Source organism: Odontesthes bonariensis, chromosome 13, assembly GCF_027942865.1.
Source record: "Odontesthes bonariensis isolate fOdoBon6 chromosome 13, fOdoBon6.hap1, whole genome shotgun sequence".
Classification (NCBI taxonomy): Eukaryota; Metazoa; Chordata; class Actinopteri; order Atheriniformes; family Atherinopsidae; genus Odontesthes; species Odontesthes bonariensis.
Window position 1 is genome coordinate 19,018,647 of NC_134518.1, and position 24,137 is coordinate 19,042,783.

At 35.6% G+C, this 24,137-nt stretch overlaps 1 protein-coding gene across 1 annotated transcript; it reads right to left on the reverse strand.

Moving 5' to 3' along the window:
- Positions 1-479: 479 nt before the first annotated feature.
- LOC142397301 (uncharacterized) lies at positions 480-22,428 on the reverse strand. Its single transcript, XM_075480645.1, has 10 exons — positions 22,381-22,428; positions 22,144-22,278; positions 21,543-21,633; positions 6,517-6,602; positions 6,306-6,389; positions 6,042-6,103; positions 4,724-4,825; positions 4,021-4,075; positions 2,993-3,181; positions 480-2,309 (listed from the first exon to the last, which is right to left on the reverse strand). The coding sequence occupies exons 2-10, from the start codon at positions 22,264-22,266 to the stop codon at positions 1,323-1,325; spliced, it is 1,779 nt and encodes a 592-aa protein (XP_075336760.1). The 5' UTR covers positions 22,267-22,278; positions 22,381-22,428; the 3' UTR covers positions 480-1,322.
- Positions 22,429-24,137: the final 1,709 nt, after the last annotated feature.

The window sequence follows — 24,137 nt, forward strand, 5'->3', positions numbered from 1 at the left end:
TACTCAAACAGGGGGAAAAACATTTTTTCATTCATTCGTCTTAAAGTATTGGTGAAATAAAGACACAGGTAAAAAAAAAACAAATAACTTCTCCTTTAAGAAAGATACTTATTTTATTCAGTTAATTTGTTATTTTATATTAAAGTGAATTGCTGGATAATAATTTGTTTTCCATGTGTTCATGTCACTCAAAAATATGCATCTAATTCAATTCAGGTTCGAGTCAAATAGTTAAAAAATTGTTTCCAGGCCAGGAAGGGTGAAGGCAATCGGTTTCGGCCGACCCTTCTAATGAGGTGTCCCTTATTTATTTTTCGGGGAGTTGGCAACCCAAGTTGTAACCCACCATATTATAAATTATATGAATCATTTCCAACATATGTGTCCATATATTTGACAGTATTTGTATGAATGCTAATGTTCTATTTTGACATAAAAAGCTCATTGTGACAAAATATGTGCTCTATAGATAAACCTGCCTTGCCGTCTTACATGTACAACTTGATAATGAAGAAACAGCAGAAATAAAAAAGCAGCAAAAATCACAGATCAAAATGATCATTGAATTTTGACTAATCTGTTTTATTTTACTGCAAATTTATATTGACAAAACATTTTTGTGACTGGACCGTATGATATTAAAGAACATTTCTCCTCCCAAAATAAAGAAACAAAGAAACAAACAGTTGATCCCCATCCTAATTAATGCTGTATAATATTTGATAGAGATTGAATTATAAGATAAGACTTTACTAATCCAAAGATGGGGCGTTGCAGCAACAGTTACACCAAATTTATGACAATAACACCAAATATATGACAATTACACCAAATATATGACAATTCTACATACATATGTACAAATGGAAAATGTGTATAGTATTACAGCCTTATTTGCATAAATTAGAGCCTAATTTGCACATAAAAAATTATCAGAAAATAACAACCCCCTTAAAATAAACATTTTACATCTTCATGATAAAACTAGCATTAAAAAAAAATGATGATTGACAACCACACCACCAAGCTCAAATTCATCATAGTACAAGTCCTAAATTGGTACATGATTTCTTAAAATTTCAACCCAGCTGAGAAAATGTGAAATAGTTTCTAGTAGTATAGTTAGAATTTTGTGTTTGGTATACCATCCTGTTTATGTGTATTGACACTGAAATCCTTAAGCCCTCTTGCTAGTATTGCTGCACTGATGTCTTTGGTGAAAAAATCTTAATCCTTTGATAATAATGGACACCAGTGACATATGCCCAATTGTAGTTCACTTAAACTCACCAAAACTCTTTGGAATAAGTATAACCTTTGAGTTATATTAGTTCCATTCTCTGCCACTCCAGCTCACTTTCATGTTGAATTGAGGGGATGGATGAGATTGTGATTTCTAGCTCATCCAACAATACTTGCAGGTTGTGTGCTGCCTCCCTCACTGATCGGACAAATCTCATGATCTCAGATCTGATTTGATCTTTTTTATTTGAAGAATGGGCCTCTGCCTCTGATTCGTCGCACTTAAGTTCAGTTTCAGGAATGTCAAACTCCTGCATCAGTGAGCTGGACAGTAGGGCAGATTGGTCAGAGGTTGACACAATGTCACCAATTTCAGACCCTGACCTGGGAGAGGTTGGACCTCTCTCCTCTGCTTCCCTTGCTTTCTTAATGTCATGAATCTCTTTTGCATCCATGGCAATGAAGAAGATATCTACTGCTATGAATAAACCAGAAAGTACACCTGTCGCCATCTCTGCAACGCGCACTGCCCTGGATGCTTGTGCAGCAATTCTGCCAATGTTCACAACGCTAGCAAGTCTGACAAGTTCAGGAATGCCACTTAGACCTTTTCCTGCCCGACCGCTAAGCCTTTTGATGCTTTCACCTGTTAAGTTGCTATTAGTGTCATCTACTTGTGGATTTTCTTTGCTGATGGTTTTTGAACTGACGTTGATCACCTTTAGCCAGGTGACAACTGCATTTATTTTCTGTTGAAACTCTTTAATGACAGTGCGAACAGCTTTGCGATCAGATGACTGGTTGACCATATTTGTGATGTTTGAGGCACCAGCAGTGATTCCACCAACTGCACCCACTCCCACACCGACACCAGTGACAATGAGAGAGGCTCCCAAAGTGAAAGGAGCCAATATAAGCCCCACAATGGATGTAATCCCTCCCACTGCTCCAATCACTCCTCCTGCCAGACTTCCGATGGTGGTGTTCTCATGAATACGTTCCAAACCATCAGCCAGAGCCCTCAGTACGTCCAGCTTCTTCTGGAGTTCGTCCACTGTTGTTTTGCACTTTCAAAAAAAAAGAAAAGGGGATTTTATCAGAATAAAGATATGTACCAAGAAAAAAAATTCTAAAAAAACCAAACAAACAAAAACTAGACTAAAACCTCTTTAGCAAATTTGCTCGTCGTCAGCTGAGATCATGTGTGTGCGTGTATTTATATCAACAATGTTGGTGCTGTGAAAATAGAACCAAATGATCAAGTTTTTCTTTTTTGAAGTCCAAGTAAAGCAATCCAGCAATTTATATGGAAAAATATTAAACTAAAATTAGACATTAGTTGACCACTTGGCCTCAACAATGGTAACGCAGAGAGGCCCAGATCTGTCGAGGGTGTCGTCGACAACTGGAGATACAATAAACAGACTAAACCTCTTATCTGTAGGTACAGATATCCTGTTCTTCATATATTATATATATATATGTATATACATATAGAATTGGTCTGAGTCTCCTGTTTTCTTCAATCTTCTTACCCATGGTTTATTAAAAAAAAGAATCACCACAAATAACAAAATAATTGTTTGCATTCATTAGTTTAGATATAAGTTAAGAGCAATTAGTTGGGGAAGTTGATTTCCCTGTTAAAGACAAGATGGCAGAATTAGTAAGTCCTATACTAACAGCTGACTGGAGAAAAGGTGTTTTCTGAGATAGCAAGTTAAATATTGTACTGTTGGAAATGTCATACCTTTGTTGAGAGACAGTTTTGAACAAATGGACGTTTCAGGATCTCACTGGCTGTTGGTCTTGCTTCAGCATCTCTTTGCAGCATATCGTTCAACAGCCAACAAAGCTCTGGTGAGAAGTTCTTTGGGAGAGATGGGCAAGGACCACTAATTATCTTTGGCATGAGCTTGATTGTAGTCTCTGCGGAGAACTGCATAAGAAGATCATAAATACTAGTTATTGGACAAACACACCCAGATTCTGAGTTCTAAAGTTAATAAAAAATAGTCAAATGTAAGCGTCTATCTACAGCTGAATTTCCAACAAAGCTGCCCTCATTCATTCATGTCCAGTTTCTTTTGTCGGACAGCTAAACACATCAGAAATCGTGAGTGAAAAGCAGCCCATAAAGATTACACTTCGACTCGTGGTTGCTTAAAGCATTTCCAGACTGTTGCCCAGCTCTAAAAAATTCCAGCATAAGTGAAAATAAAAAGGAAAATAAGTCTATTTGCTGGGGCTGCACGGTGGTGTGGGGCCTTTCTGTGTGGAGTTGGCATGTTCTCCCCGTGTATGCGTGGGTTCTGTCCGGGTACTCCGGCTTCCTCCCACTGTCCAAAAACATGCATGTTAGGTTAATTGGTGTCTCTTAAATTGTCCCTAGGAGTGAGTGTGTGGTTGTTTGTCTCGTTTGTCTCTGTGTGGCCCTGTGATGGACCGGCAACCTGTCCAGGGTGTACCCTGCCTCTCGGCCAATGACACCTGGGATAGGCTCCAGCCCCCCCGCGACCCGACAATTGAGAAGCAAAACGCTTTATTTTTGTGACCCCAGCCAACTAGCCGGACTACCTTTGTCAACACCAAAACGAGGCCGGAACTCGGCTCACAGGACGCAGCGGGGGGTAAGTCAATGTTCATGGACGATAATGCTAGTATGGGATGTCATACAGCTTCATGTCAAAAGAGGCGAACTATCCCTTTAAGCGGGTATAGAAAATGGATGGATGGATGTCTATTTGCTGTATTTGATCAGATTCATCTGCAACTTACCGCTGACTCTTTGGTACAGAGCTCAAAGAGTATGCATCCCACCGCCCAGATATCACTAAAAGTAAAGAATCATTTATTATGTTAGAAGAAGTTAGTAGCAATAGCAAATCAGGATTTTGATGATAACGCAAGTAAGACAGCAAAAGAAAACAACAAAAAACAAAAATTAATTGGCATATGAATAAAAAAAGATAGCATTATTTCAATGTAGATGAGGAAAATGATATAAATATTTTATATAAATATAATACACTGACATTTTTTGAAAGCATTGTACAGTCATACAGTCCACACAATTATCACTCTTTATGTATTTACACAAAAGATACAGAAGCTTCATTGTTTGGTTGAAATGTGACAAAGCAGCTCATAATTTATGTGACTTTATTTGCTATCCCAGATTTTTTTTTTTTTGTACAAACCCAGATTTGTTGCATTTTAGTGTTGGGGAAACATTCTTAGATTGTTAAACATTTTGCAGAGTCAGCATCTCACATGCTTGCTACACAGAGTTGAACCCATCCTGATTATGACTTCTGATAAAGTCAACCTCTCTGTTGCTCTTTTCTGTACTTAGTAATGTTACCGACCAGTTTCAAGTGATCCGGATTAAAATTTGAGATTTTACAGTTTTGTACTGTCAAACATTTGTGTCATTTCGATTTAAGTTAAATTCAAGTTATGATAGAAAAGGATGGCTTACCTTTTTTCATCGTATGTCCCCTCTGTGAAGACTTCAGGTGCCAAGTAATTTATTGGCCGATTTGAATTCGCGTTTGACCCCTCACCACCACAAAATGCAGAGCTGCACACATAAGATACAATAAGAATTCTGCACAGTGATTTGACATCAGTCATTTTTATTTGTTAGGATATCTGACAAGTTGGCAAACTGCAGTGGAGACCTATTTATTGTGCTTTTACAAGAAGTTTACAAAGTTTGCTTATAACAGTATGAATGTTTTTTAATTTATTGTTTTCATTGTCGGCATGTGGAACCTCACAATAATTTTTTTTATGTCAGTTATATCTACAGTTACATAATATGTGTATAAAACCAAGGTTGCAGACCCTGATAAACAGAGCCACGAGTAAATAGTTGCTGACACAAGATACCTAAATGGAAATAAAGAACAGCTAATGGTAGTTTATGTGACTTATGATTTTTATTTATCAAAAAATAATATTTAAACCATTTTTTTTAGTTAGGAAGTCAAAATCAAGCTGGTGAAATGCTTCTTTAATCATCCCGCCTTTCCCAGAGCAAGTGCAGCTGTGTGGTGGGGAAAAAACAGACATGGGCAGTGCAAAGGGAAGCAGTTTGGGAGGAATGCTAACTGCAGTTTTTTTTTTTAACTGATGAGTAAAGAAAGAGTGTCCCACCAGAGCTGGTTCTCTATTCCTAACTTTATGTTGTTAAATTTATGTTGAACAGACATCTTCTGTATGGCCTGTTGTGCAGACCAAGTTTTTTCCCCCATTTTTCTCCTCTGAACCTAGAACTGGCCCAATAGCTTCTAGTTTTCTGTTTTGTAAGTGTACACATGGTTTTATACACTCTATATGTGTATAAAACCATATAGGGTACACATATGGCACATATTATCGTCATTCAGAGTAATTTAGTCAGATGGTAACTGTATTGCAATAATTGAACATAATTGCGGTCCTAAAGTATACAGCTGATCACAAAAGGTGAAATTGACTGAAAAGCAGAGTTGAGTCATATTTCTTTTAGTTTTTCCATGACTGTGTTGAGGCTTCTACCCTTACAAACAGAATGATGTTCACTCAAGAATTACATTACAATGAATTGAATTCCAATTGGCTTGAATTGGACTTACTATCTAAGTGCCTTGAGATGACATTTGTTGTATTTGGCGCTATATAAATAAAAATGAATTGAATTGAATCAAGAGACTGTGGGGGTTTTCCTAAAACATTAAGCTTGTGTTACTAAGGATTCTTAATGGTTGACTTCTGATTGTGACTAACATAACTGCACATAAACTGCACATTACTTTTCACGGATAGTTCCGAATCCGCCCAAGCACACTATTCCAAATTCTGTCAGGAATATGGTCTAAAAGAAAGAGAAAAGGTACAAATGTAAATGAATCCTATGAATACAATCAAGTTCAAAATATGAAAAATTCCAAAAGCAGTTTGCGAATTGTAATTAAGAAAAATAAACCATGACATAACTGTCAGAATGATTTGATATAAATTAAAATTCCACAAAATCTCATCATCTGTTATCAGTGTTTGCTTAATACATGCATTACCTCTGGCGTCAGATCTTTATGAAGCAAACCTTTTTCATGAATGGTTCCCAGAGCAATACAGATCTCAACAATCCAGCTAAGTACCTGGAAAACAAATTATAGCACAATTGTAATTGCATGAATTTCCCTTAATTTGGGATCAACAATGGAACGTCATGTGGTATTTAACAGAATTACCTTCAAAATGTTTTTTTGCACATCAGTCCCTTACCTTTTCTTCCTTTTTACCTATGTTGTTAGCAAGGGCCTCTCCCTGACAGTGATCCATCACCACATAATACATCCTCTCACTTATATCTTAATGACAAATAAAAGAAAAAAACATTGGAAAAACATGTTAGTTTTTCCAAAAAAGTGCATTCAGTGTGAGAAAGCCCTACCCCTACCAAAAAATGTTTTGAATTAGTCTCTGAGCTCATTTATAATGAATCTTATTTTAGGTGTGGTTGTTGAGAATTAGGAATTTATCTTTTTTGCATCTACTATAAGAAGTTGTGGATGAGCTGCATCAGTTCAACAACTCTATTTTTGCTGACTGTCAGGTCTGGGTGGGTAGGCAGGACACGGATGCGGACTCGAGAGAAGTAGAAAGCAAACTTGGTTTTATTTTTAACTTAAGGCAAAACAAAGGGTGTGGCTGAGCCGGATAACAAAAAACTTAAACTGTGGGACAAGAACATGAACATGACAAAAGAAAAACAAAAGACTTGGCATAACGTGAAAAAAACACTTGACTTTAACGTGGCGTCGTGGCATGAGGGGTGAAAATCAGGTAAAGATCTCACAAAAAGACAGGGGAGCCTGGAAACTAAATAGGGAACTGGGAGTGATTGGTGACTGAGTGACAACTAATGAGCAAACAGAAACTGTGGGGGAAGACAATGGTAAACTAAATACAAGACATGAACTCAAAAAACAAGACATAAAACAACCTAAAACATGATGTTGTGGCCATTTTTGTTTTGTAAGTCATGGGTTCTATCGGTTTGGTTTTCTTTGGGATATTGGAATATACTTTGGTTGATTTGGAGTCAAGATCTGGGGTTCATTTTTGTATTTGAGATTGTTTAAATTATTTTGGTGACTTTTGGAACCGCCCATTAATCATACAGATTAAGAACACACCAGGGGCTCTTTTTTGTTTGTCAAATGTCCGGTGTGAGGACGGGAGTTGGTGGTGGAATGATTTTTTGACCACTTTTAGATCTTGTTAAATTCAAATGAGTTAACTTTCGTTTTCATCTAAATTGTAAGAATTTTTTTTGTTATTGTTTTGTTCATATTTTTTTGTTGGTAAAAAATAAACTACATATATTTGAACAATCAACTGAAGTGCGTGCAAGAACACAACCCTGCTGCCACCCACGGCCTTTGTTTGGAAAATATCATTTGGAAATTTAAGAGGCCGCGACACATGATAAAACATAAAACTAAAAACATGGGGAAAATCCTATGGGCGTAACATTGACAAGCTCCACAGCATCAGTCAATCAAGAAGGTTTTATCACAGAATTATGAGAATTCATTGGATTCAACCTCAAAGATATACAAAATGTAACATTTAACGCTATTTTTTTCTTATTTCTCTTTCTTATATTCAAATAAGGTGTAGTTATATAAGAGAGTATAAGGGATACTTTTACTCCGAAAAAGATTTATGGGGGGTAATAAAGTGTGATTTATGACAGGTGACCTTTTGACCTCCGTATGTCCTGTCACATCAAAGGGTTAGCGATAACAAGTGGTTGGTGGTGGGGGTTAGGGGTGGGTGTTAGGGGGTTCAATATGTTTGAGTAGTAACAGTATTGACAATCAAATCAAATTTATTTGTATAACACATTTTTCGTGTACAAAACACTTTAAAGGGGGTAGGGACATACTTGCCAATACATATTCCTTTGTTCAAAAGAGTTAAGCTCAATGTTTTAAGGTGCTCTTGTACATTCTGCTGTACTGCTGTTACAGCCAAACATTTTGAATAATATAAACAATTTGATTTTCAAACGTTCGACCGATTTCTTTAATAACTGCACTACACAATACTTTTACTTTCAGTACTTGAGTAGTAATTTTAAAAATAAACTACTTGCAATACTTAAGTACAAAACATGTTTAATACTTTAATACTTCCACTTAAGTACGGTGCTTAAAGAGCACTTCTACTTCTACTCAAGTCACTTTTTGATAGAGTACTTGTACTTCTACTCAAGTCTGAATCGTTTGTACTTTATACATGTATGGTTCTAACACTTTATTCTTTTCCTGAAATAGTTGAAAAGATCGATTCAAATGACTAGTTATTTAGGAAGCTGCAGTTTGGGGTGCTGTTAAACTTTACAGCGTACTTTTATCGCCCAGCAAAAAACATCTAGCGTGTTTCATGAATGATGGACCGACTCTGCGTCAGTACTATTAGCCTAAGCTGCGTTAGAGCGCAAAGGTGATCCGTTTCAATGTCAAATGCTATCTTCTTGTAGCCAGCACCTTTAACTGAACATTGTCAACTAGGACATCTACACTAACCCAGTTGTCAAAAAGCCCAGGTTTCTTTACACTGTTTCGTGTACAAAACAATTCATAAAATAAAATAAAATAAAAGCAAATCAAGTCAAGTCTTTTGTTGTCAGATACACAGAACAACAGAGTCGGGCACTGAAATTCTTAGGACAGGACAGCGTACAGCGATTACCATAACAACACATAAAATTCCGTAACATGACATGACATAACACTAACAATAAATAGGCAATATAGATACTATAAAATATACATTTTACGTTAATTACTAGTGCTATACTGAACATATAATACACATAATAGCCTATGCTAATCTAAGATCTATACTAACCTAGAAAGATAAAAATACAATATTGTGTAATATTGCATGTTGTAGTGCAAACAGCAGTGGAGGTAGGCATGTGTAATGTCGAGTGTAAGAAGCATTAAAATATATAAAAAGAATATAAAGAGAAACAAATAAAATCATTTAAATGAATTTAAAAACAAGCAACTGTCCAGATAAATTAAAATATATCGTGCAGATTCCACACATAGACACATGAGAAAAGTAATGTTTTTAACCTGGATTTAAAAATGTCTCCATTTGGTGAGAGTTTAATCTCCACTGGCAGTTTGTTCCACTTGTCTGCAGCATAACAGCTAAATGCTGCTTCTTAGTGTTTTATAAATAAAAAGGTTTATTGGTTAATAGGAACGGTCTAAGTTTAAGTAGGTAAACTGTCAAGATTTAAAATGTATGTAGACAGGCTGTAGATGGTTTAAATGCTAATATGTTAAAGTTTACACGAAACTGTCAGACGATTCAAATCGCATTGTGGCAAATCAAGGAGTGAGTTTCCACAGCAGGGGTCCACGGGAACCTGTCAAAATGGGTGGTTCAGTGTTAGTCATGAATACCCTATTTCTCTCAGTTCAAGTAAACAAGGTGAATAATCACTAATCATCCCTAGGAAAACAGTGAACATTGTCAGGAAAACATTGTTAACGCAAACAGACTACGGTATTCCTTCAAATTTCAATTTACCAATGACATACAAAGTGATTTGATAAAAGAACAATTATAGCTACTTACAGATCTGATCAGTGATGCGGAGGTAAGTTGTCAGTTAGGAAGGGTCACAGTGTTTCCTTTACACTTCAGCATTCTTTTCTCTTCATCATGTGTGTTGTGAAAGATTGCAGGCGTCGCATGTCTAAGAGACAAGACAACCACAGGTGGGAAAAGTCTTATGCAAACATACCTGAAGATATAGAAACATTCAGTTGAATAAGACAATGAAAGTGTGCCTACTCTTCTTTTTCTTTATTCATTTTTTAACGTCCAGCTAATTATGAGATATTGGTTCATATGAGATAAGGAACATAGTGAGAAAAAACAAACAACAAAAAAAAAAAAAAAAAAAAAAACCTCACTGATACGACAGAACAATGTGATAATTTCACCCTGTTTCTTACAGAAACAAAGTAATCAAGTAAAAATGTCAAAAAAAAAAAAAAAAAAAAGATTATTCAAGAAGAGCTGTTAATGTAATCTCACACCAACAGTATATCTGCATCCGCACCGGACAAGAATAACTCAATAAACTGGCTTATGTTACCCCTCATACTTTATGTTACTTTGCTGCTAAAAGATTTATTTATCTCCAGTTGAGCAGTGTAAAGAACATTCACGCAACATTTAATTAGCTATATTCAATATGATCTGTTGTATTAATTGCAATTCATTATTAATAAAGGTAATCACACATGGCCAAAGACAATCAACTAAGTTTTCAGGAGTGCTGACAGTTTTCTATGCGTTAAATCTCAGTGAAACTTCATCTGAGAGCAAATACTAAACCAGACAGATTTGTCAGCCTTCTTCAGGTAGGCTACTTCTAAATAGGAGTCTGCACACCTAAGGTTCTCAGCTGTCACCCTGAGAACTACCAACGTCTGATTCTATCTTTTATTCTGAGATCTTGTGAATTTCCAGTTAAACATTTATATCAGATATGTGTAACAGATAGTTAGATGTACAAGTCAATATCCACCATTTCCTGAAAAAATATAGGCAACTTTTCGCATGTGTTTTCCTACTATATGGTAATGATGATATAGTAATATTTTACTACATTATTCTGTTTTATTGTTGCTTTCCTGTTCCCTGATCATTATAGATGATGATAAAAAGACAAAAAGAAAAAAAAAAGTTTTAAAAAAACAAGTTCATAATCACTCAATTCCAATATTTCCTGAACATAATGAGATTCAAAATGGATGCCACCTGATAACGTCATAATATGCAAACTAGATCAATAATTTCATACCCACATAAACTATGGATCATGGGCAACATTTTTCTAATGTACAGTAGGCATCTATCTTTAACCCCCTTTCAGCCACCAGCTTTTGAAATATTAATGTCAAAATCCAGTATTTTCAAAAAACAATCTTGGCGCCTAAAGAGTTAATATTGCAACATTCCAAAATAATGGACCTGAATCCGACTTAACGTCTGATTGTAGTATTAGGAGATACCCTAAGTGTACTTAAGATGTTAACCAGCAAACAAGGCCTGAGTTCATTCAGCCTTAAAGACTTCAGCCTCAGCTTAATCCATCCTTCATTTGAAATCAAAACACAATAACCTCAACTGAGATGACTTTGATGTAAGATTCAAACATGGAGAGTTGTTCGATTTGATGAGTAAATACTGGAACAGAGCATGCAAAGAAAACATACTGATCTCCTGGAGACTCAGAATTAAATATAATAAAAAATGATCAAAGTCTAATCTTTCTTGAATTGTTTAAAACATTGGTTACTGCTTCAGCTCCGTTTTGTGTTGTTTTTATGATAGTTTATGCCCCCACGAAAGAATTGATTAAGCTGAAATTAAAACTCCATGCTTTAGTTTTGCATAAAGACCTTATAAATGTACACTTTATGCCCACCAAACTCTTGTATGCTCTTAGATTTTACATGAATGTCACCTTAAAACCAATACTAATATTATTCTTAAGCTTGATTTGTAAAATATTTTGAACATGAACAACTTTTCTTGATCTTATATGCTAGTAATTTGTAGGTCTTAAATCAACTTAAGCTGAAGGCGCTAGCCAAATTCTTTAACCCCATTTCCCCACCTTGGTTTATTTAAGACAACTACGTATTTATCTTAAACAGAATACCGGCACACAATTGGTTCTAGTCTGGAATAGCTACTGTAGTGGATTTTTTTTTTTTTTTTTTTTTATCAAGTGAGTAAGAAGACTACTCAGATAATAACAAGACAAAATCCAGATTTTGTCTTTCCTTATATTTATTCAAAGGCAGAATATAGCATCAAAGAACAAATAAGGCTCCTCTGTTCTATATCTAAGATAAGATAGGTGTCTCTTTATAACCCCCTAGAGTTAATCTCCCCAGAAAGTATCAACCATAAACCCCTCCCTCTGTCTTCTCTCACTGACCACTGAAGACAGGCAACACAGGCCACTCTGTAAAATCAATATTAAAGGTGATATTTAAAAAGCGAAACGTTATTTCATTTAACTAAAAGAGGGCAGGAGGGTTAAATTAACCACACAATATTAAATATTCTGCATCTAATGATTAATTTCTCACATATTTGAATTACTACTCGTGCAAACATTTCATGACACAGAAAATGTATCCTAAATTGTATATCCAACCAGCATGAAAATTCCATACACTGCAGATGATGGCAGCAATAACCAGTGTTTCAATCTTATTCTACTTTTTATTACCATTACCATTATTTTATAACCAAAGACAAACTATGCCTTTCAACAAATTTAAAAACTAGACTGGATACAAATTAGCACGTTCACCAAATGCAGTCTAAAACAGCAATCAAAGAGATGATAGATTAATTTCAGAAGTTGGATATAGGGAGACTTTCCAATAAAGAATATCAATTTGCTATCTGGAGGGACCAACATTGGATATAAATCAGTTAATTTACGTGTTGAGGGTCGACTAAGATAAAAGAATCCTAGTTTTTCCCCGTTGTTCTTAATATCTGACCAACCCACACCTGGACTCAAAATAGTGTAACATGATGTGGAAAGTTTGAAATGCAATGAAATTACACACAAACTGTTAGACTGGTATTCAGCATCCGAGCCAATGTCCCACAGTTAAACCAAAGAGTGGCAGCGTACATTCTGCAGAGGTCACCAGCCCATCACAGGGCCACCCAGAGACAAATAGGACAAAAAAACGTTCACGCTCACTTATTGCATTAATTCATTTTCTTTGCATTTATTGATCTCTATAATCTTTTAAGCAACTGATGTGTTTGGTTGATATTTTAGAAAAATCTGCTCTCCATACTCTACTGGAGTATTATTTTTTCTCCTACTTTTACTTCAGTACATATTTTCAACGAGTTTAGTACTTTTACTCCGATACATTTTTATGTGCTGCATCGTTACTCGTTATTATAAACGCACACACACACACACATAAAAACGTACATTAATTCATGCACAAACACACCCACACGCATACAAACACGCAAATATGCATATAAAAACACACACAGAGACACACAAGCATGCACATAGATTAAGAAGGGGAAAAGTTGTAAAGAAAAAAAAAGCACAAGCAGGGAAGAGAGGGGAGGGATGCTCTAAATGGAGAGGGGACATGCTTGATCTGTTTGTTCACAAAGAGTTAAGCCCAGTGTTTTCAGCTGTTCTAATCACTTTTTGTTTTTACATGACACTTGTATTTGTATGTGGCCTACTGGCCTTGAGATTCTTTTAACAAGTTGAAAGAAAATGACAAGGATGAAAAGAAAATGCGTATTGTGTGACGTGATGGGAGATGCTTTAAAGGGGGTAGGGACATACTTGCCAATAAATATTCCTTTGTTCAAAAGAGTTAAGCTCAATGTTTTAAGGTGCTCTTGTACATTCTGCTGTACTGCTGTTACAGCCAAACATTTTGAATAATATAAACAATTTGATTTTCAAACGTTCGACCGATTTCTTTAATAACTGCACTACACAATACTTTTACTTTCAGTACTTGAGTAGTAATTTTAAAAATAAACTACTTGCAATACTTAAGTACAAAACATGTTTAATACTTTAATACTTCCACTTAAGTACGGTGCTTAAAGAGCACTTCTACTTCTACTCAAGTCACTTTTTGATAGAGTACTTGTACTTCTACTTAAGTCTGAATCGTTTGTACTTTATACATGTATGGTTCTAACACTTTATTCTTTTCCTGAAATAGTTGAAAAGATCGATTCAAATGACTAGTTATTTAGGAAGCTGCAGTTTGGGGTGCTGTTAAACTTTACAGCGTACTTTTATCGCCCAGCAAAAAACATCTAGCGTGTTTCATGAATGATGGACCGACTCTGCGTCAGTACTATTAGCCTAAGCTGCGTTAGAGCGCAAAGGTGATCCGTTTCAATGTCAAATGCTATCTTCTTGTAGCCTGCACCTTTAACTGAACATTGTCAACTAGGACATCTACACTAACCCAGTTGTCAAAAAGCCCAGGTTTCTTTACACTGTTTCTTGGTAGTCAGTCAAGATCAGCTGTAAATCAGCCCCACACAGAGCCGTAGTTACACCGCAGCTGAGCAGTTAAAGAAATCACCCGTGACATTCCAGTCTCACCTGCTTTTTCTGCTGCACCAACCGATCATCCGGTCTGGTCTGTAGGTAGTTTAGGGGCCCCGCAACGCTTTAGACCGAAAATGTGTGGAGAGCGGTGAGGAATGAAAGAGCCACCGGGACAGCACTCTGCACAACCGTGGCACTGCATACGGGGACAGGCTGACCAGGCCTCGGTCGGACATCAAAGACCACCCCCACCCCCCCTTCAGTCACGGATGTGCAGAGTGCTGTCCCGGTGGCTCTTTCATTCCTCACCGCTCTCCACACATTTTCGGTCTAAAGCGTTGCGGGGCCCCTAAACTACCTACAGACCAGACCGGATGATCGGTTGGTGCAGCAGAAAAAGCAGGTGAGACTGGAATGTCACGGGTGATTTCTTTAACTGCTCAGCTGCGGTGTAACTACGGCTCTGTGTGGGGCTGATTTACAGCTGATCTTGACTGACTACCAAGAAACAGTGTAAAGAAACCTGGGCTTTTTGACAACTGGGTTAGTGTAGATGTCCTAGTTGACAATGTTCAGTTAAAGGTGCAGGCTACAAGAAGATAGCATTTGACATTGAAACGGATCACCTTTGCGCTCTAACGCAGCTTAGGCTAATAGTACTGACGCAGAGTCGGTCCATCATTCATGAAACACGCTAGATGTTTTTTGCTGGGCGATAAAAGTACGCTGTAAAGTTTAACAGCACCCCAAACTGCAGCTTCCTAAATAACTAGTCATTTGAATCGATCTTTTCAACTATTTCAGGAAAAGAATAAAGTGTTAGAACCATACATGTATAAAGTACAAACGATTCAGACTTAAGTAGAAGTACAAGTACTCTATCAAAAAGTGACTTGAGTAGAAGTAGAAGTGCTCTTTAAGCACCGTACTTAAGTGGAAGTATTAAAGTATTAAACATGTTTTGTACTTAAGTATTGCAAGTAGTTTATTTTTAAAATTACTACTCAAGTACTGAAAGTAAAAGTATTGTGTAGTGCAGTTATTAAAGAAATCGGTCGAACGTTTGAAAATCAAATTGTTTATATTATTCAAAATGTTTGGCTGTAACAGCAGTACAGCAGAATGTACAAGAGCACCTTAAAACATTGAGCTTAACTCTTTTGAACAAAGGAATATTTATTGGCAAGTATGTCCCTACCCCCTTTAAAGCATCTCCCATCACGTCACACAATACGCATTTTCTTTTCATCCTTGTCATTTTCTTTCAACTTGTTAAAAGAATCTCAAGGCCAGTAGGCCACATACAAATACAAGTGTCATGTAAAAACAAAAAGTGATTAGAACAGCTGAAAACACTGGGCTTAACTCTTTGTGAACAAACAGATCAAGCATGTCCCCTCTCCATTTAGAGCATCCCTCCCCTCTCTTCCCTGCTTGTGCTTTTTTTTTCTTTACAACTTTTCCCCTTCTTAATCTATGTGCATGCTTGTGTGTCTCTGTGTGTGTTTTTATATGCATATTTGCGTGTTTGTATGCGTGTGGGTGTGTTTGTGCATGAATTAATGTACGTTTTTATGTGTGTGTGTGTGTGCGTTTATAATAACGAGTAACGATGCAGCACATAAAAATGTATCGGAGTAAAAGTACTAAACTCGTTGAAAATATGTACTGAAGTAAAAGTAGGAGAAAAAATAATACTCCAGTAGAGTATGGAGAGCAGATTTTTCTAAAATATCAACCAAACACATCAGTTGCTTAAAAGATTATAGAGATCAATAAATGCAAAGAAAATGAATTAATGCAATAAGTGAGCGTGAACGTTTTTTTGTCCTATTTGTCTCTGGGTGGCCCTGTGATGGGCTGGTGACCTCTGCAGAATGTACGCTGCCACTCTTTGGTTTAACTGTGGGACATTGGCTCGGATGCTGAATACCAGTCTAACAGTTTGTGTGTAATTTCATTGCATTTCAAACTTTCCACATCATGTTACACTATTTTGAGTCCAGGTGTGGGTTGGTCAGATATTAAGAACAACGGGGAAAAACTAGGATTCTTTTATCTTAGTCGACCCTCAACACGTAAATTAACTGATTTATATCCAATGTTGGTCCCTCCAGATAGCAAATTGATATTCTTTATTGGAAAGTCTCCCTATATCCAACTTCTGAAATTAATCTATCATCTCTTTGATTGCTGTTTTAGACTGCATTTGGTGAACGTGCTAATTTGTATCCAGTCTAGTTTTTAAATTTGTTGAAAGGCATAGTTTGTCTTTGGTTATAAAATAATGGTAATGGTAATAAAAAGTAGAATAAGATTGAAACACTGGTTATTGCTGCCATCATCTGCAGTGTATGGAATTTTCATGCTGGTTGGATATACAATTTAGGATACATTTTCTGTGTCATGAAATGTTTGCACGAGTAGTAATTCAAATATGTGAGAAATTAATCATTAGATGCAGAATATTTAATATTGTGTGGTTAATTTAACCCTCCTGCCCTCTTTTAGTTAAATGAAATAACGTTTCGCTTTTTAAATATCACCTTTAATATTGATTTTACAGAGTGGCCTGTGTTGCCTGTCTTCAGTGGTCAGTGAGAGAAGACAGAGGGAGGGGTTTATGGTTGATACTTTCTGGGGAGATTAACTCTAGGGGGTTATAAAGAGACACCTATCTTATCTTAGATATAGAACAGAGGAGCCTTATTTGTTCTTTGATGCTATATTCTGCCTTTGAATAAATATAAGGAAAGACAAAATCTGGATTTTGTCTTGTTATTATCTGAGTAGTCTTCTTACTCACTTGATAAAAAAAAAAAAAAAAAAAAAATCCACTACAGTAGCTATTCCAGACTAGAACCAATTGTGTGCCGGTATTCTGTTTAAGATAAATACGTAGTTGTCTTAAATAAACCAAGGTGGGGAAATGGGGTTAAAGAATTTGGCTAGCGCCTTCAGCTTAAGTTGATTTAAGACCTACAAATTACTAGCATATAAGATCAAGAAAAGTTGTTCATGTTCAAAATATTTTACAAATCAAGCTTAAGAATAATATTAGTATTGGTTTTAAGGTGACATTCATGTAAAATCTAAGAGCATACAAGAGTTTGGTGGGCATAAAGTGTACATTTATAAGGTCTTTATGCAAAACTAAAGCATGGAGTTTTAATTTCAGCTTAATCAATTCTTTCGTGGGGGCATAAACTATCATAAAAACAACACAAAACGGAGCTGAAGCAGTAACCAATGTTTTAAACAATTCAAGAAAGATTAGACTTTGATCATTTTTTATTATATTTAATTCTGAGTCTCCAGGAGATCAGTATGTTTTCTTTGCATGCTCTGTTCCAGTATTTACTCATCAAATCGAACAACTCTCCATGTTTGAATCTTACATCAAAGTCATCTCAGTTGAGGTTATTGTGTTTTGATTTCAAATGAAGGATGGATTAAGCTGAGGCTGAAGTCTTTAAGGCTGAATGAACTCAGGCCTTGTTTGCTGGTTAACATCTTAAGTACACTTAGGGTATCTCCTAATACTACAATCAGACGTTAAGTCGGATTCAGGTCCATTATTTTGGAATGTTGCAATATTAACTCTTTAGGCGCCAAGATTGTTTTTTGAAAATACTGGATTTTGACATTAATATTTCAAAAGCTGGTGGCTGAAAGGGGGTTAAAGATAGATGCCTACTGTACATTAGAAAAATGTTGCCCATGATCCATAGTTTATGTGGGTATGAAATTATTGATCTAGTTTGCATATTATGACGTTATCAGGTGGCATCCATTTTGAATCTCATTATGTTCAGGAAATATTGGAATTGAGTGATTATGAACTTGTTTTTTTAAAACTTTTTTTTTTCTTTTTGTCTTTTTATCATCATCTATAATGATCAGGGAACAGGAAAGCAACAATAAAACAGAATAATGTAGTAAAATATTACTATATCATCATTACCATATAGTAGGAAAACACATGCGAAAAGTTGCCTATATTTTTTCAGGAAATGGTGGATATTGACTTGTACATCTAACTATCTGTTACACATATCTGATATAAATGTTTAACTGGAAATTCACAAGATCTCAGAATAAAAGATAGAATCAGACGTTGGTAGTTCTCAGGGTGACAGCTGAGAACCTTAGGTGTGCAGACTCCTATTTAGAAGTAGCCTACCTGAAGAAGGCTGACAAATCTGTCTGGTTTAGTATTTGCTCTCAGATGAAGTTTCACTGAGATTTAACGCATAGAAAACTGTCAGCACTCCTGAAAACTTAGTTGATTGTCTTTGGCCATGTGTGATTACCTTTATTAATAATGAATTGCAATTAATACAACAGATCATATTGAATATAGCTAATTAAATGTTGCGTGAATGTTCTTTACACTGCTCAACTGGAGATAAATAAATCTTTTAGCAGCAAAGTAACATAAAGTATGAGGGGTAACATAAGCCAGTTTATTGAGTTATTCTTGTCCGGTGCGGATGCAGATATACTGTTGGTGTGAGATTACATTAACAGCTCTTCTTGAATAATCTTTTTTTTTTTTTTTTTTTTGACATTTTTACTTGATTACTTTGTTTCTGTAAGAAACAGGGTGAAATTATCACATTGTTCTGTCGTATCAGTGAGGTTTTTTTTTTTTTTTTTTTTTTTGTTGTTTGTTTTTTCTCACTATGTTCCTTATCTCATATGAACCAATATCTCATAATTAGCTGGACGTTAAAAAATGAATAAAGAAAAAGAAGAGTAGGCACACTTTCATTGTCTTATTCAACTGAATGTTTCTATATCTTCAGGTATGTTTGCATAAGACTTTTCCCACCTGTGGTTGTCTTGTCTCTTAGACATGCGACGCCTGCAATCTTTCACAACACACATGATGAAGAGAAAAGAATGCTGAAGTGTAAAGGAAACACTGTGACCCTTCCTAACTGACAACTTACCTCCGCATCACTGATCAGATCTGTAAGTAGCTATAATTGTTCTTTTATCAAATCACTTTGTATGTCATTGGTAAATTGAAATTTGAAGGAATACCGTAGTCTGTTTGCGTTAACAATGTTTTCCTGACAATGTTCACTGTTTTCCTAGGGATGATTAGTGATTATTCACCTTGTTTACTTGAACTGAGAGAAATAGGGTATTCATGACTAACACTGAACCACCCATTTTGACAGGTTCCCGTGGACCCCTGCTGTGGAAACTCACTCCTTGATTTGCCACAATGCGATTTGAATCGTCTGACAGTTTCGTGTAAACTTTAACATATTAGCATTTAAACCATCTACAGCCTGTCTACATACATTTTAAATCTTGACAGTTTACCTACTTAAACTTAGACCGTTCCTATTAACCAATAAACCTTTTTATTTATAAAACACTAAGAAGCAGCATTTAGCTGTTATGCTGCAGACAAGTGGAACAAACTGCCAGTGGAGATTAAACTCTCACCAAATGGAGACATTTTTAAATCCAGGTTAAAAACATTACTTTTCTCATGTGTCTATGTGTGGAATCTGCACGATATATTTTAATTTATCTGGACAGTTGCTTGTTTTTAAATTCATTTAAATGATTTTATTTGTTTCTCTTTATATTCTTTTTATATATTTTAATGCTTCTTACACTCGACATTACACATGCCTACCTCCACTGCTGTTTGCACTACAACATGCAATATTACACAATATTGTATTTTTATCTTTCTAGGTTAGTATAGATCTTAGATTAGCATAGGCTATTATGTGTATTATATGTTCAGTATAGCACTAGTAATTAACGTAAAATGTATATTTTATAGTATCTATATTGCCTATTTATTGTTAGTGTTATGTCATGTCATGTTACGGAATTTTATGTGTTGTTATGGTAATCGCTGTACGCTGTCCTGTCCTAAGAATTTCAGTGCCCGACTCTGTTGTTCTGTGTATCTGACAACAAAAGACTTGACTTGATTTGCTTTTATTTTATTTTATTTTATGAATTGTTTTGTACACGAAACAGTGTAAAGAAACCTGGGCTTTTTGACAACTGGGTTAGTGTAGATGTCCTAGTTGACAATGTTCAGTTAAAGGTGCTGGCTACAAGAAGATAGCATTTGACATTGAAACGGATCACCTTTGCGCTCTAACGCAGCTTAGGCTAATAGTACTGACGCAGAGTCGGTCCATCATTCATGAAACACGCTAGATGTTTTTTGCTGGGCGATAAAAGTACGCTGTAAAGTTTAACAGCACCCCAAACTGCAGCTTCCTAAATAACTAGTCATTTGAATCGATCTTTTCAACTATTTCAGGAAAAGAATAAAGTGTTAGAACCATACATGTATAAAGTACAAACGATTCAGACTTGAGTAGAAGTACAAGTACTCTATCAAAAAGTGACTTGAGTAGAAGTAGAAGTGCTCTTTAAGCACCGTACTTAAGTGGAAGTATTAAAGTATTAAACATGTTTTGTACTTAAGTATTGCAAGTAGTTTATTTTTAAAATTACTACTCAAGTACTGAAAGTAAAAGTATTGTGTAGTGCAGTTATTAAAGAAATCGGTCGAACGTTTGAAAATCAAATTGTTTATATTATTCAAAATGTTTGGCTGTAACAGCAGTACAGCAGAATGTACAAGAGCACCTTAAAACATTGAGCTTAACTCTTTTGAACAAAGGAATATGTATTGGCAAGTATGTCCCTACCCCCTTTAAAGTGTTTTGTACACGAAAAATGTGTTATACAAATAAATTTGATTTGATTGTCAATACTGTTACTACTCAAACATATTGAACCCCCTAACACCCACCCCTAACCCCCACCACCAACCACTTGTTATCGCTAACCCTTTGATGTGACAGGACATACGGAGGTCAAAAAGGTCACCTGTCATAAATCACACTTTATTACCCCCCATAAATCTTTTTCGGAGTAAAAGTATCCCTTATACTCTCTTATATAACTGTGTCAGGCAAAGCACAGCACCTTTCATAAAGTTCACGAAAATGATTACCAATCACTTGTAACTAATCATCTAATCCAAATGCATTTCTTTTTGTACAAACAGTCCTGTCTATTAACAACAAACTCAGGTTAGCATAACACCTGATGCAAGTCTCTCAAAACTTACCAGCGAAAGAGTTCTTGCAACTCACAATATGTGGATGACTTATTTCCTTGAGTTTGTTCATCTCTGACACAAAGTCGGATTGATTGGTGTTCTGTTAAAAACATGACAAACATTTGAATAGCTTGTCATCACTGTCTAACACTCGCTGATGGAACGGTCAGCATTCACTTTTAAACTACACATAACAAGTACATTAAAGCTACTGAATATTTCTTCCCTTAATATTACCACATAACATTTATTTTGATAACAATGTGATGACAGAAAGCGCTTAACAAAGTTAGAAAATCACAATGTAAACAAAGTAAATGTTGTTTATTCTAGAGAAATCTCTATTATCCTTTGCCTAACGCTGCAGGAGTAAAATTGAGACATCTAAAACTAGAAACATCTAAAATAAAATCTTAAGTAATCATTTGATACCAAACAGTAGCTGCTCGACTACCACATTCAAAGCCGTGTTTTGTACAAGGATATGTATTTCATTGGATATTTATTATTTTCAGTACTTACTTATTTATCTAAATTTAGGGTTAAAATGGATCGCCATAATTATTTACCTAAATTTGATATAAATAATAAAGCTAAACTCTTTACTTACGAGGTTTAGTGGGATCATCTTTATGACAAACAAATCTTCACCTTTCTTGGCTTCAATAAAATGTTCAGTTTCTTTTGTTGTAACATATCCCTTTCTTGCAAGTGTGCTCTGTTCTTTCCCCATGTTTATGATTTCCTAAAGAAAAAGAAAAAAGGTCATATCAGCAGAAAGGTATTGAACAAACAAGCAAAACATCATCAGAGCTATTAAAGTGAAAATTACAAGTTCTTTACCCACCCAGATGGTGAACTCATACGTGATCCAAAGTTAATGACTGTTTCAGACTAAACGCAGGGTAGAATTTATACAGCAGAAATGGAAAGTAAAACTAAACTGAGGATAGCAGCAATGGGGAAACAAGTGGATCATGTTACAGCAGAAACTCCATGATTTTGTATATGCAAATGAGTAACTGCTTTAATATGTACTCAGTTCTCTTAGAAAACTCAAAAAGACAAGACTCAATATAAAAACTTAAGTAGAGTTATTAAGTTTACCAGCAAAAATGAATTGCAGAACGTCTACAACTTCAGCCGGTTTAGCAAAATAGGTATTTTTACACTTTGTAAAAACAAAAATATCTGAACTTGTACAGTAGTCGATTGATACATTTGAATATAAATCAAGAGTATTTTCATTTTACATCCACCTTTTGTCTTATGGCATCCGACAGTCAAATTTAGCTCATATTTGAAAAGTCAAACACTTATCATAAGGTCTGAATCTAGCTAATGACACCATTAAGATGTGTTAGGAAATATTTATTCACATTATATTTCCTAATTGAAGTTGACTTGGATTTTTTAATCATCTTTTTTTTAAAGTAAATGTTTAAACAATTTTTTTTTTTTTTTACTTTATCGTAAAAGCCTCAGCCAGTGTGGTAGTGTCGTGGATGGATGGATTGGTCTCCATGCCACAATGTACTATATGAATAAAAGCTGAATTAAAGGTAATGTTCACACTCTTTTTTTTTTTTCTTGTTGGACCAAAATGACCAAGGTTAAAAGACTCACCCAACTCAAGCACGCCACATGATTCTAGACAGCATGACGGAAGGCGGATGTGTTTCGGTGAGTGTGTAAGGTATGTACGTCTGTCAAGCTTTTCATTGTACAATGCACTTTTGTCTTTCCATCTCTCATTTGTTTCTCTGATGTTTATCTGTTACTCTGAACAAAGTTATCATGTTTTCACTTGTGGAGTTTGTAAGGGCTATTCTGAGTCAACAATGTTAATATTTTGACTGCTAGAATATAATTATTTTTATTTATTTATTGTTTCAAGTACAAAGAGTATCTTGACAGAGCCTTCCCAGCATTCAATGTGACAGTGTTTCTGAAGTAATGGTTGAAAAAAGTGTTATTCTTTGTGCAGTAGTCAGTGTTGTGCTGTTTCATCCCTGTTTTCTTAGATGTCACTTTTATGATACCATAGATAAAGTGTTCATCCAGCTAGTGACCCCTCCGTCCTATTCTGTGAATTTGTCTAAGGCCGGGGTGTGAAATAAATAGAGCATTTCAAACAAATCTGTATTTTAACACCTCATCTCTTCATTGTCTCATCCCAACTCAAGCTTGCCACATAGAGAGCAGGGGTGGAGGCGGATATGTTTCTGTGAAAATGAAAATTATGTACGTCTGTCAGACTTCATTGTCAGAATGTTCTTTTGTCATGCCACCTCTTCTGTGTCTCTGATATTCATCTATCACTCTAAAAACACTTTTCATGTTTGTAACTACTGCACCCTGCAACACCCCTAGTCCTGATAGGAAGCTGCTCTCTTTGAAAATGGTGAGGTTTCGCAAAGCTCATATGCTATCCCACCATGCTGTTTGTTTTTCTATGCCTTCATTTACATTTGATGAAATATGGACAGATATTTAGGGGCAATAATTATTTGATTTTGCTATGCACTTTACGTTGTTTTTTATTTGCTTTGGCATCCAGTAATATATGAATACCTTCAAAAATTTTATTTTGCACTTTGATTA

Excerpts from the sequence above, each read along its gene's own strand:
- LOC142397301 (XM_075480645.1), bottom strand. The coding sequence starts at position 22,266 with ATGGGGAAAGAACAGAGCACACTTGCAAGAAAGGGATATGTTACAACA. Across the intron at positions 4,826-6,041 it reads TTCGGAACTATCCGTGAAAA|CTCTGCATTTTGTGGTGGTG; the intron begins GTAATGTGCAGT and ends TTATGTGTGCAG. Across the intron at positions 3,182-4,020 it reads TCTGTACCAAAGAGTCAGCG|TTCTCCGCAGAGACTACAAT; the intron begins GTAAGTTGCAGA and ends CTTCTTATGCAG.